The following is a 14,497-nucleotide window of genomic DNA, read 5'->3' as shown; positions in this document are numbered from 1 at the left end:
GGCTTATATTGAAAATAATTTTGCTATCTTTTAAACAGTTGGCTTGGATTTTAAGGGTAAAAATTGTAGTGAAGCAATTAGCACTCACTTCATTATGAGAAAACTGGGAAGCATGTGTGCAGTTAGATGCATACATCAGGGAAATGCTGTTTTACATGCCTTGTTTCCCCAGAAACAGAAATGACAGAATCATATCACACCAAGTGTATTTCAAATCACTGCTAGTTCTCGTATGAAAGCCCATGGGCAAGTGAAATGAATGTGTGGAATGATTGGCTGGCTAGCACTGTACGTTTGCCAATTCAGGCCATTATGTATTTTGGAAAGACAAATGGAAAATGGAGAGAGATGCAGGCGGCTGCTTAGTACATTGTTGAGGTCATTCCCGTTATGTACTTTTGAAAAGCTCAGGCAGTTCCTTCCCAGGTTAAAACTCATTGATTTATATTATAGGATTTTCTGTGAATGGATGGATAACCTGGCCACTGTATCAACAATGGACCCCAATGTAGCATAGTTTTTGAACCGCCAGTTCTCTGGTTGAGCTCTCCATTTTGAAATCTTTATTACACTGTGACTATTTGCTATGTTTGGTTTCTATTCTTACTCTCCTATATTTCCACTGAAGTTATTAGTTTGTTTCTTTTCATCCCAAAGCTACTTACCCTTCTCATTGATTCCATCTCTTTCCCTAACCAGCTTCTCTGGTTGAATCAGACTGTTTGCAGTAATGGTATCCTGTCAAACTGAGCTTCTATCCTTGTATTTTCCATTACAGACTTACTGCCTCCATTATTGTAACTTTGCCACCTTTATTGATCCAAACTTCTATCAGAATCTTATTCTAGAATTGGCACTGAAAATGTTCTCATGATCGAACCATCATCCATTTATCTCAGCTGATTTCTAACTATTATCTGCTGTCTCAGCTTACCCAACACTCAAGTGATGGCATTGAACATGCTCAGTGGCGTATGACTAAAGTCTTGAGAGAAAAATTGGCATTGATGTAGCAACCAATCATTATTTCTGCTATAGAAAAAGAACTTTGGTTTTATCTCAAGCTGGGGATACAGCTTAGGATATCTGGTCAGCATGGACGAGTTGGGCTGAAGGGTCTGTTACCATGCTGTACTCTATGACCTTGTAGCAGTTCATTTAATCCTGGCATCTTCTACTAAATCTGGGAAACCTGCTGTAGTGATCAAAACAGGCTGTTGCTGTTACCAATCTCAAGCAAAATTACTTCAGTTTCAATAAATTATTTGTAAATGTCTAATTTTCTTTCAGCAATAAGGAACTTTGGGATATCTTCTTATGTTAAGAGTGCCATATTAATGTTAATTTTCCTGTAGACAATTAAACTCTCCAGTTTCTTTGCCTGCCCAAATCCAATGTTGTGTTTTTCAGTGTATGTGCATCTTATGACCCAGTATTGCCATTTGAAATAAACAATTGAAAGATTTGTTCTGAGTGCAATGCTTGTTCAAATATTTGAGCCTGTTTACTTTTGGTCTAATGGAAGGGCAAATAGGTCATAAAGTGTCTAACCCATTAAATAATTGTCTGCCGCACAGTAAATCCTGGTCTGTTGATGCATGAATAACATCATGTCACTGGTTTTTTTTACTGGCAGTTGCATGTACAATATTCATCCTAAAATTTGAACAAAAATTAATGCTCACTTTAAAGATCAGTTCAGTAAATGTATGTCATTAGGAGCCAGCTGTTAATGACAAGTCTTGTTACTTTTTTTTTACAGTAACTGATGTTAATTTTAATGGAGTCCATTTTTTTTCCTTTTACTGTGCACCATGATTGATTTTATTATTCTTTTGCCTTCTGTGCTAGAATGTTCAACACAGGAAATATGCAAAATGGAAGGCAGCATATATCCACAACTGCTTGAAAAATGGCGAAACCCCCCAGTCTGGTCCCGTAGGGATGGAAGACGAATTATTTGGTAAGTATTAACTTTTGGTACTTCAATACAAATGGGGGCTAACAGCATCCAGCCAGAATGTAAATGTGCATTTGCAGAAATAGGAATTGCCCCTTCTGTCCAAAATTCATTTAGAACAAAACAAAGTGAACTGGACCTGTGCTGAAGTCTGGTGCACAAACATCTGCTGAATGTTGCTGCTCAACTTTAAAAATGTTCAAATTGTGTATATGGACAAATTATTGCATTGGAGTAAAATGACGGTTCTATTACTGACACTGTGAACTTTCAAGGTTGAGTGGTATCTCAGGGGAGGAGTGACCACATTACTTGAAGCAGAAGACTGCGTCCTAGTAGTTTACTTGCTGGCCTCTTGTACATCATTTCTGAGGTCATCCTCTTGTATGGCTTCAGGCTTCCGAAATTGTTAGGAATGATAAGACAGGAAGTAGCTAAATTAGGCAGGCAGTGTAAACAACAAATTAAAGAGCTTTCTAGAGTATTTTCCACAGATCATTAGGGACATTTAGATGGGTGGCTTGCAAGTTTTTGTAATATTGGCCTTTCTCAGTTTTTTTTTGAACAGCATATTTTTCCCCGCAAGAAAGCAAATCTGTGGCATCCATTTTTGATCAGAATTGGGGCCCAGCAGCAAACTTGAAAGTTATGTGTCTGTAATTGAAAACTGCAAAATAAAAGATGCTGAATGGGATCAGGCATCTTCAAGGAAGGGAAAAAAAATGAGTTCATGTTTCAAGTTGATGACCTTTTGCCAAAACTGTTCCAACAACCTGAAATATGCACTTCATTTTTCTGTACACAGATGTTTGTTGAGTTTACAGTAATTACTGGTTTGATTTTAGATTTCCAGCAACCGCAGTACTCAGCTTTTGTTTTGATGTCTATAATTCTGTTTGTTCAGAGCTTATGCTTCATTTGATGGCGCTTACTAAGTGTATTGAACATCTGCATGTTCAGCATTTTTCTGGATTCTGATGGGAGGAGAAAGTTCCAGTTTTTCAATGAGGCTGGCTTCAAAAGTGAACGCAATCATTCTTCTGCTGATATTTCAGTATCTTCAAGCAAGTGAAAATATTGTTGGAGCACCTTCATTGAGCTGCATTGCAAACAGTTGAAACAGAATCCCCAGCATTATTGGCTTTGCTAGGCTAATGTGCCAAGTAACTTAGGGCATTGAAATAAAGAAAGACTTGCATTTATGTGGTGCCTTTCATGACTTCAGGAAATGTAGCAGCACATTGACAGCTACACTTGAAGTGTGGTTGCTGTGGTAAGCAAGCAATCACCTATACCAGTGTATCAATGACTAAATAACCTGTGTTCCAAAGGATAATTAATTGTTGGCTTGAACACTAGGGAGAATTCATCTACAATTCTTAAAAAGTCTGCTTCAGGATCTTCTACAGTCACCTTGGAGAGCTTTGCTTAGTGTAGAGCAGAGAATTTCAGTTTGGATTACAGGCTGAAGGTTCTAATAATAATTTAAGTTCACTAACACAGGTGAGTGCGCTAACCATGGAGTCAAACGATGCATTTCTTCCAGCATGCATTGTTATTGCACTTTTGGTTTAAAAATATTTCTTCATTAGCCAAATGTTGCTGATTTAAAAACAAAGCACTCAAATTACTAATAATACTTGAATACTCCAGTATTACCATATTTATACAGATCATAGCTTTAAATCTTGGTTGTGATATTTTTCGGCCCAGTGAGTAAATGCAGTAGAGTTATTTAACCTCTGGAACTTGGGTCTTTCTGCTCCCACTCCTACAAAGTTTGAAGGTGAAATTAATTGCTGTTGGTCATGATTGACACTGCATAGAACTGCACTCACGATTTCATCAGCACTTGGCACTAAACCTGGCATTTGATGGACGAGCAGGTTCTCTGGCTTAGACAAGACCACGGTGGCACAGTGTTTAGCAAACAGCGTCAGAGACCCGGGTTCAATTCCTGCCTCAGGCGACTGTGTGAAGTTTGTACATTCTCCCCGTGTCTGCGTGGGTTTCCTCCGGGTGCACCGGTTTCCTCCTACAGTCCAAAAATGTGCAGATTAGGTGAATTGGCAATGCTAAATTGCCCGTAGTGTTAGGTGAAGGGAAATGTAGGGTATTGGGGTCTGGGTCAGTTGCGCTTCGGCGGGTTGGTGTGGACTTGTTGGGCCGAAGGGCTTGTTTCCACACTGTAAGTAATCTAAAGGGTAGTTAATGTTATAATAGGAAGAGGAACAGGAAATTCTCGTTGGCATCCTAACCAATATCATAAAAACAGATCATCTACTCATTATCACATTGTTTGTGGGAGCTTGCATTGTTCTAAACTGGCTGCCAATATGTATGTTTCAATGGTGACCACTCTTCAAAATACTCCTTTGGTTGTAAAATGTTTTGGGATTTTGAAATTGTTAAATTCTGTATTAATGGATATCTGCCTTATCTTTTTCTTTCACAATTATTGTAGGAATGACTTGCATTGTTGAAACTGTTGACTGCAGTGGTGGATGTTGACTGGCAACATCTATTGATGTCCAGCAGAGCTGATAAAAAATACATTGAAGACTTTGCTGATGCTTTTGTCACTTGAATTATTGACTTTGGCATATTGTTTAAACAGTGTAAGCTTAAGAAAGAGGTTAGCTGCAACGTTTGTGCAGTGCAGAGCAGAATATCAAATTCAAATAAGCCAACTTTGGAAGATGTTTGTAAGATTCTTTTTGATTCTTTTTCACTTTCATGGCCATTACAAGAACTCTATTGTTTGAAAGCATAGCCTGTAAGTCTCGTTCTTTTTCCATTAGCAAGCGGAGGGAACTAATGAGTAAGTAGAATGGAATGGGAGAAAGGTCCATGTTGAAACAGAGCATAAGTAGTGCTATAAAACCTCACTTATAAGCATGTATTCCATGTGCTTCGTTTACTTGTTTGGAAATTTTTGTGGGAAAACCTTCGGAGCACCTCCTGAAACCTGATAACTTCTAAGCAACACTTTTGTCAGAATTTCACAGTTAGGTGTCTCCGAAACCTCAATCGTTCAAGCTTATTTGGTGCTGTAATCTTAGCTGTAGCAGGCAGTCACAGATGTACCATATTATCATACATCACAGAAGGAAGCCATATGAGACACCATTGCCGTGCCAACTGTTTTAAAGGGATACTCAGTTAGACTCACTCGTTTCATCTTCCATAGTCCTGGAAAATAAATATTTTCAGTTCCATGTCCAATTAGAGGCTGCGGAAGCAACAGCCGAATGGTATTATTTCTGGGCATTAACCTGATATTAAAATTCTAATGATGACCATGAGTCCATTGGTAGGGGAAAAAAAACATCTCATTGATGAATGACATTTTGGGGAGATACCTTCCATCCTTACCTAATCTGTCCCTACAGGTGACTACAGACCCTCAGCAATGTGGTTGACTCTTAATTGTCCTCTGGGCAATTAGTGATAGGCATAACTAGCAATATCCTCATGCTGTGAATGAATTGTTTGTTTTTAAAAATTTGCTTTTAAAAGTTACTGTTGAATCTGCTTTCACCACCAACTCTTCAGACAACACACTCTGTCCACCACAGGTATCATTCATATTGGGCTTTATGGTGTGTTGTTAGTACAGATTAAGCAGTGTGCCTTAATTTAAGTTGCATCTGGTTTCTACAGCAGTTTAACTTTGTACTAAATCTAGGTGCCAAAGAAACTGAAAGAAGGAAATGTCATTCTGAAGATGGATCACTGGAACCGAAATGCTAAATCTGCTTTCTCTCCACAGATGCTGCCAGTCCTGCTGAAATTTTCCAGCAATTTCTGTTTTTTTGCCAAAGTGCTATACCCATTGGTTTATTTGGAGGGGCAATGTTATTGTAACTATTGTCATGAGTTACGTTTTGGCCAATGTTTCTCAAGAGCAGTGTCAGCAATTTGAGGTGTCTAAAAGCTGTTGACTTGAATTTCACATCTGGATTTAGAATATTGTTTATTTTTTCTTGTTCTAATGGCAATCTGTACCGTATTGCCCATTTTTGAAGATCATAGTTTTTTATTCTTTATTTTGGATTGTGGACAAAAATGGAAGAAGGATCGTAGGAAAGGTTTAGAGTGATATGGGTCAATTGCAGGCAAATGGGACTAGATCAGTTCAGAATACTTGATCAACATGGACAGGTTGGACCAAAGGGTCTGTTTCTGTGCTGTATGACTCTATACAATAAACAGTTTTAAAAACAAGTTACTGGAACTTGATGTGAATTGTGTTTACACTGTTGCTTTGTTCAAGCAGTGACGATGACATATGATGCACGTGGATTTGTGCGCAGAACAAGATTTGCCTGGAGACAGATTGCTGACAGGTTTGTGCAGTCACAACCCAGTTTTGTGGATCAGGAGTCATCAGCATGAGAATAATTCTCTGGCTTCTGGGCAGATGAACAGCTTGTGTGTGTTCAATAGCCTTCAGAAGCCTTCAGACTGTAAAACAGTGTGTTTCTGTTTCTCCCCCCTCTCTGCAGTGACATGGTGAAAATGAAGCATAGCTAGTTATTCACTCCCACCATTTTCTATTAACTCTTTGCCTCTAATCAGCAACTGAAAAGCTGATCAATTAACATGTCAATCACCTTGTGTCTTCAGAGAACAACTAATAGGATCTGGAAATAGAGATCAAAGGGACTTGGAAGAAACAGAAAAGACTAATACTCTTTTTGATTATTCACCAATTCCCACAGGCTGGTGCTCCTGACCTGTCAGTCTCCAATATTCCCTTTGCCTTGACAACGTTGTATGTTTATTTCTCTGTCAGCCTGCATGTATTTTGAGGTTTAGGAAGGGATAGAACTTAAGCTAGCAGAGCTATAAGTTGATAATTCAGATTTTGTTTTCTTGTAGCTAGAATTGATCTCTTTATAATAAGTAGTAGTTTCTTCTTAACCTAATCAGAAACCTAATCAGTTTTTTTTTGTGTACCTGAGTTCATCAAACAGATAAATTGGAGACATTAAGTAATTTGATTAAATCTTTAACACTTGTGACAACTCTGGGAGTTGCAGAACTCAAGTATCAGCACGTTGTCCCAAATGGAGTATGACAATATAAAAGGAAAGGAAAGAGTAATCCCACAGCTGAACAATCTAAGGTTATCAGTATCCACTAAATGAATTAGACGAGAAATATTATCTTTTTGCTTTTCCCTTCTGTGCATCCCCAATGTTTATATTGATTTTATTTTTAATTGCTAATGCTAGTTTTTCATATGAGTGGAGAATTTACTCATGATACTGGACAGTGAAGGAGGTTATCTAAGATAACTAAGACTACAAAAAGGTATTGATCAATTGGGTCAATGGGCTGACAAATGACAGATTGAGTTTAATTTGGATAAATGTGAGGTATTGCATTTTGGTTTTGAAAAAAAAGGAGAAGGTGAGGACTGCAGATGCTGGAGATCAGAGCTGAAAATGTGTTGCTGGAAAAGCGCAGCAGGTCAGGCAACATCCAAGGAACAGGAGAATCGACGTTTCGGGCATGAGCCCAAGGTCAGGATTTATACAGTTAAAAGTCTGGCCTAGAGTAATGTTGTAAAATATACAGACCTAGGGTTTCAGATACATAATTGTTTGAAGTTTGCGTCACATGCAAACAAGGTGGTTAAAAAATCGTTCAGCACGCTTGCCTTCATTGCTCAGACCTTTGAGTAGAGGGGTTGGGGTGTCATGATGAGGTTGTACAGGACTTTAGTGAGGTCTCTTCTGGTGTACTGTGCCCACTTCTGCTCACCCTGTAATAGAAACGCTGTTATTAAACAGGAGAGGGTTCAAAAGAGATTTGCCAGGATGTTGCTGGGAATAGATGGTCTGAGTTATAAGGAGAGGCTGGACAGGCTGAGACTTCTTTCACGAGCACGTAGAAGGTTGATGGGTAACCTTGAAATTAAATCAATAGTAAGAAATGAAGTAGGGTCAGATGCTGTAGGATCTGTGTGGGTAGAATTGATGAACCGCAAAGGTAAATTAAACCGTAGCTAGAGTTATGTAAAGGCCTCCAAATAGTAGTCTGGAGCTGTGGCGCAAGACACACGAGATAGAAAAGATGTGTAGGAAAGGCAAAGTTACAGTGATCATGGGGGATTTCAATATGCAGGTGGACTGGGAAAATCAAGTTGGTAGTGAATTGCAAGAAAAGGAATTTGTTGAATGTCCACGAGATGGCTTTTTGGAGCAGCTTGTGATGGAACCCACTGGGGAACAGACAATACTGGATTTAGTGCTGTGCAATGAAGCAGATTCAGTAAGGGACCTTAAGGTGAAGGAATCCTTAGGAGGCAGTGATCATAATATGATTGAATTTACTTCTGCAATTTGAGAGGGAGAAGATAGAATCAGAGGTAACAGTATTACAGCTGAATAAAGGCAACGACAGAGGCATGATGGAGGAGCCGTATAGAATTGACTGGGAGAGGAGCCTGGCAGGAAATACAGTAGAACAGCAATGGCAGGAGTTTCTGGGAGTAATTCAGGAGACACAGCAGTGATTCATCCTGACAAAAAAGAAGCATGGTACAGGAAGGTCGAGGCAATAATGGCTGACTACAGAAGTCAGGGATAGCATAAAAGCAAAAGAGAAAATGCATAATACGGCGAAGGGCAGTGGGAAACCAGAGGATTAGAAAGCTTGCAAAGACCAACAGAGGCAACAAAAAAGAGGGAGAAGATTAAATAAGAGGGTAAGCTAGCCAATAATACAAAGGAAAACTGTAAGAATTTGTTTAGGGCAATATAAAGGGCAAAAGAGAGGCAAAAGTGGGCATTGGGCCACTGGAAAATGATGATGGAGAGATAATAGTGGTGAACAAGGAACTGGATGAGGAACTGAATAATTACTTTGAGTCAATATTCATGGTGGAAGACACATGTAATATCCCAAAAATTAAAAAGAGTGAGGGGATAAAGCAGAATATGTGGCCACCACCAAGGAGAAGGTGCTAGAAAAACTGAAGGGCCTAAAGATTGTTAAATCACCTGGACCAAATAGACTACACCCCAGAGTTCTAAGGGAGATAGTTGAAGAAGAGTGGAGGCGTTATCAGGATCCATCAGGAATCACTAGAATCAGGGAAGGTCCCAGAGGACTGGAAAATCACTTAATATGACACCCCTGTTTGAAAAGGGAGTAGGGAAAAACACTAAAAGCTATAGACTGATTAGCCTCACTTTGATTGTGGGTAAGATCCTGGAATCCATTATGAAGGATGAGATTTCTGAATACTTGTAAGTGTATGGTAAAACAGGGCAAAGTCAGCATGGTTTCATCAAGGGGAGGTCATGCCTGACAAATCTGCTGGAATTTCTTTGAGGAGATAAGAGTTGTTGGGAGGTCATGTTGCGGATATACAGGACATTGGTTAGGCCACTTTTGGAATATTGCATGTAATTCTGGTCTCCTTCCTATCGGAAGATGCTGTGAAACTTGAAAGGGTTCAGAAAAGATTTACAAGGATGTTGCCAGGGTTTGAGCTATAGGGAGAGGCTGAATAGGCTGGGGCTGGCTATCTTCCCTGGAGTGTCAGAGGCTGAGGGGTGACCTTATAGAGGTTTACAAAATTATGAGGGGCATGGATAGGATAAATAGACAAAGTCTTTTCCCTGGGATCGGGGAGTCCAGAACTAGAGGGCATAGGTTCAGGGTGAGAGGGGAAAGATATAAAAGAGACCTATGGGGCAACATTTTCATGCAGAGGGTGGTATGTGCATGGAATGAGTTGCCAGAGGAAGTGGTGGAGGCTGGTACAATTGCAACATTTAAGAGGCATTCGGATGGGTATATGAATAGGAAGGGTTTGGAGGGATATGGGCCGGGTGCTGGCAGGTGGGACTAGATTGGGTTGGGACATCTGATCGGCATGGACGGGTTGGACCAAAGGGTCTCTTTCCATGCTGTACATCTCTATGACTCTATGAGGGGCATGGGTAGGGTAAATAGACAAGGTCTTTTCCCTGGGGTGTAGGAGTCCAGAACTAGAGGGCATAGGTTCAGGGTGAGAGGGGAAGGATATAAAAGAGACCTACGGGGCAACATTTTCACGCAGAGGGTGGTACGTGTATGGAATAAGTTGCCAGAGGAAGTGGTGGAGGCTGATACACTTAGAAAATTTAAAAGACATCCGGATGGGTATATGAATAGAAACGGCTTAGAGAGATATGGGCCAAATGTTGGCAAATGGGACTAGATTAATTTAGGATATAGAACATAGAACACGGTGGGCGGCACGGTGGCAGTGGGCGGCACGGTGGCACAGTGGTTAGCACTGCTGCCTCACAGCGCCTGAGACCCGGGTTCAATTCCCGCCTCAGGCGACTGACTGTGTGGAGTTTGCACGTTCTCCCCGTGTCTGCGTGGGTTTCCTCCGGGTGCTCCGGTTTCCTCCCACAGTCCAAAGATGTGCAGGTCAGGTGAATTGGCCATGCTAAATTGCCCGTAGTGTTAGGTAAGGGGTAAATGTAGGGGTATGGGTGGGTTTCGCTTCGGCGGGTCGGTGTGGACTTGTTGGGCCGAAGGGCCTGTTTCTACACTGTAATGTAATCTAATCTAATACAGCACCCTCGATGTTGCACCGACCTGTGAACTATTCTCAGCTCGTCCCCCTACACTATCCCATCAACATCCATGTGCTTATCCAAGGATTGATTAAATCTCCCTAATGTGGCTGAGTTAACTACATTAGCAGGTAGGGCATTCCATGCCCTTACCACTCTGAGTAAAGAACCTGTCTCTGACATCTGTCTTAAATCTATCACCCCTCAATTTGTAGTTATGGCCCCTCGTACAAGCTGCTGTCATCATCCTAGGAAAAAGACTGTCACTGTCTCCCCTATCTAATCCTCTGATCATCTTGTATGTCTCTATCAAATCCCCTCTTAGCCTTCTGCTTTCCAATGAGAACAGACGCAAATCTCTCAGCCGTTCCTCGTAAGACCTTCCCTCCAGACCAGGCAACATCCTGGTAAATCTCCTCCAAACCTTTTCCGATGCTTCACATCTTTCCCGAAATATGGCGACCAGAACTGTACGCAATATTCCAAGTGTGCCTGGTATAGTTGCAACATGATATTGCGGCTCCGGAGCTCAATCCTTCTACCAATGAAACCTAACACACGGTATGCCTTCTTATCAGCACTATCAACCTGGGTGGCAACTTTCAGGGATCTATGTACATGCACTCCAAGATCCCTCTGCACGTCCATACTACCAAGAATCTTTCTACTGACCCAGTACTCTGCCTTCCTGTTATTCTTCCCAAAGTGCAGCACCTCACATTTAGTTGCATTGAACTCCATTTGCCACTTCTCAGCTCTATTCTGCAGTTTATCCAAGTCCCCCCGCAACCTGTAACACTCTTCCAAAATATCTGGTCAGTATGGACAAGCTTGACCGAAGGGTCTGTTTCTGTGCTGTACATCTCAATGACTCTAAGTAACAAGCAGGCTAGACCAAGGAGGGCCAATGGATGTTATCTAGCTGGACTTCAAAAAGGCCTTTGACACGATACTGTACAGGAGGCTACTGCATAAGGTAACAGCCCATGGCAGAAAGCAGAGATTAAGGATAAAAGGGTGGCAGCCGGTGACATGCAGTGTTCCGTAAGGCTCAGTGTTGGGACCACAACTTTTTACTTTATGCATTAATAATCTAGATGAAGGAACTTGAGGGTATTCTGGCTAAGTTTGCAGATGATACAAAGATAGATAGGGGGACAGGTAGAATTGAGGAGGCGGGGAGGCTGCAGAAGGATTTGGACAGTTTAGGAGCGTGGGCAGTGAAGTGGCAGATGGAGTACAACGTGGAAAAGTGTGAGGTCATGCAGTTTGAAGAATAGAGGTATGGACTAATTTCTAAATGAACAAATTCAGAAGTCTGAAGTGTAAAGAGACTTGGGAGTTCTTGTCCAGGATTCTCACAAGGTAAACTTGCAGGTTGAGTCAATAGTTAGGAAGGCAAATGCAATGATGGCATTTATTTTGGGAGGTCTTGAATGTAAAAGCAGGGATGTACTTCTATGGCTCTATAAGGCTCTGGTTAGACCACATCTGGAGTATTGTGCGCAGTGTTTGGTCCTATACCTCAGGAAAGGTGACACTAGGGAGTGTTCAGAGAAGGTCCACGAGAATGGTCCCAGGGCGGAAAGGCTTAACATATCAGGAGCGTTTGAGGACTTCAGGTTTATATTCGATGGAGTTTAGAAGGATGAGGGGGGCATCTAACTGAAACATACAGAATAGTGAATGACCTGGACAGTGTGGACATTGGAAAGTTGTTTCCACTGATAGGAGAGACTAGGATCAGAGGGCACAACCTTAGAGTAAAGGGAAGACCTTTTAGAACAGAGATAAGGAGAAACCTCTTCAGCCAGAGAGTGGTGAATCTGTGGAATTTGTTGCCACAGAAGGCTGTTGGAGGCCAGATCATTGAGTATATTTAAGATAGGTTCTTAATTGTCAAAGGGATCAAGGGTTACAGGGAGAAAGCGGGAGAATGGGGTTGAGAAACTTATCAGACATGATTGAGCAGACTTGATTGTCTGAGTGGCCTAATTTCTGCTCCTATGTCTTGTGGTTAACCTTGTAGAGGTTTAAAAAGTCATGAGGTGTGTAGGTAAGTTATATGATAGGTGTCTTTTCCCTGGGGTGAGGGATTTCAAGACTAGGTGGCATATTTTTAAGGGAAGAGAGATTTAAGGGGCAACTGTCTACACAGTGTGTTTGTGTGTGGAATGAATTTCCAAAGGAAGTGGTGAATGCAGGTCAATTACAATGTTTGAAAGACATTTGGATAAGTATATGAACAGGAAAGGTTTGGAAAGTGTATGTGCCAAACGCAAGCAGATGAGACTAGTTTGGAATTATGGTCAGCATGGACCGTTTGGGCTGAAGGGTCTTTTTCCATGCTGTATGACTTTGTGACTCTAAGATGTAGCACAAACATGGTAAATGAAGTTATGATACATGTCAGCTGCTTTATAATAATTACAATCAGAACCACCTGAATGTTGCTTTGCATGGATGAACAATGGCTAATTTGCTATTTTTCCAATGCAGGAGTCTCAAACAAGCTGTCAAATATGCTGCATTATTTTTGATGATTAGAAAGCTCTTTTAAATTGCAATATTGAGTAACCAAATGTAATATCTGTTTACAGAAAATGAGGGTAACCATGATGGTTCAGAGTCGCCAATCTTGAAGAAGCCCACTGAATCCATGCCAGCTGCAGACCTCTCCAACATACCAGTGCACCCTAGCGATCACCCACCATCAAATTTCTCAACCATTCAGATCCCTCCTGGTGCACATGCTCCAGCCAATACTCCAGCAGAAGTGCCAGGCAGCTCAGGTACGATACACCACAGCAATTGAATAGAATTCAGGGAACAGGCTTAAAGGTGCATATAATGTACTGCCAACACGAAGCTCTATTTTCTGATTGTTCAGTTTTGACACAGAGCCATTCCCTAACACACACGTTTGGAAATTGCATGCATATATCCCATGAATATGCTGGATGGAAAATGGCAGAGTACATCAGTGCACTCAGCTGACCTACTCAGTGACATAGAGTGAAACCTGGTGCTATCAAGTAATTAGCACTAGTCGCATAAGGTTTGGCTGAGAGCACATTTGGTTTCCTTGTAGACTTGTCATGGCCCAATTTCAGTGTCAACTTTCAGTGTCAACAATTCATTAATTACAGGGCGACCACAGTATCCGCAGGTTCAGTTTCCGCTGTTTCAGTTACCCGTGGTTTCTCGCAGCCTGAATATATTATAGAGAACGTTCCAGAACCAGAGACCAGGAGGCTTGCCGGGAAGGTACGTTTCCCATTTCAATGAATGGGTTAGTACCTATCAGCAGTTTCAGGCTTCCGCAGTAGGTCTTGGAACATACCCTCGCAGATACGGGGTGGAGGGGTGGTGGGGGGACTATTGTATATTCACAGCAATACAAGGCACACGTTCATTGACAAATCCTTTCCTGCCAATAATATGCAAGAATTCTGAAAATCGGGTTATATCCGCATATATAAAATCTACAAGCTCTAGGTAAATGTCTGTGAGTGTGCATCATCCATGCTGTATTCTCCCAAACTGTTGGACAATGCAACCTTGTGCATTACCCAGTTCCCATTACTAGTCCTCATGTGGAACAGAATATTGCAAAACAAATCTAGGAGCAATTTCTAAGTCAGAAATGGCTAAACTAAACTTAACAAGACCTAGACATTCCCTGGGACCCCCACAAAATTCATTCTAGCTTTCTTATTTTGTTGACTTTATAAATACCATACCTTTTCATTTTTCTGTATTTCAGTCCACACATTTTTTAAAAGCAAGCTACCTGATATTCCTTTGCACTGCCCAAGTTGCAGTTGAAAGACTGCATGCAGACTGAAATCAAGGGTTGTTTACAAAGATTTGGCCAGCAACAAGTATCTGATTGGTCTATGGAATGATGACCAGTTGTCAATGACAAAAGCCTTCTGCCTGACAACGA

The 14,497-nt window shown here is 41.2% G+C and overlaps 1 protein-coding gene across 2 annotated transcripts in view; it reads left to right on the top strand.

Moving 5' to 3' along the window:
- vta1 (vesicle (multivesicular body) trafficking 1) overlaps nt 1-14,497 on the top strand; it is a 183,779-nt gene that overhangs the window by 130,541 nt on the left and 38,741 nt on the right. For both annotated transcript variants that reach the window (XM_043695332.2, XM_087991125.1), the window contains exons 5-6: nt 1,852-1,963; nt 13,149-13,340. In XM_043695332.2, coding sequence (XP_043551267.2) covers nt 1,852-1,963; nt 13,149-13,340 — 304 coding nt within the window. The remainder of the gene's footprint in view (nt 1-1,851; nt 1,964-13,148; nt 13,341-14,497) is intronic.

Source organism: Chiloscyllium plagiosum, unplaced genomic scaffold, assembly GCF_037043375.1.
Source record: "Chiloscyllium plagiosum isolate Xiang-an unplaced genomic scaffold, Cpla_swu_hap1 HiC_scaffold_10, whole genome shotgun sequence".
NCBI classification, from domain to species: domain Eukaryota; kingdom Metazoa; phylum Chordata; class Chondrichthyes; order Orectolobiformes; family Hemiscylliidae; genus Chiloscyllium; species Chiloscyllium plagiosum.
This window is presented reverse-complemented; position numbering and strand designations above follow the sequence as displayed.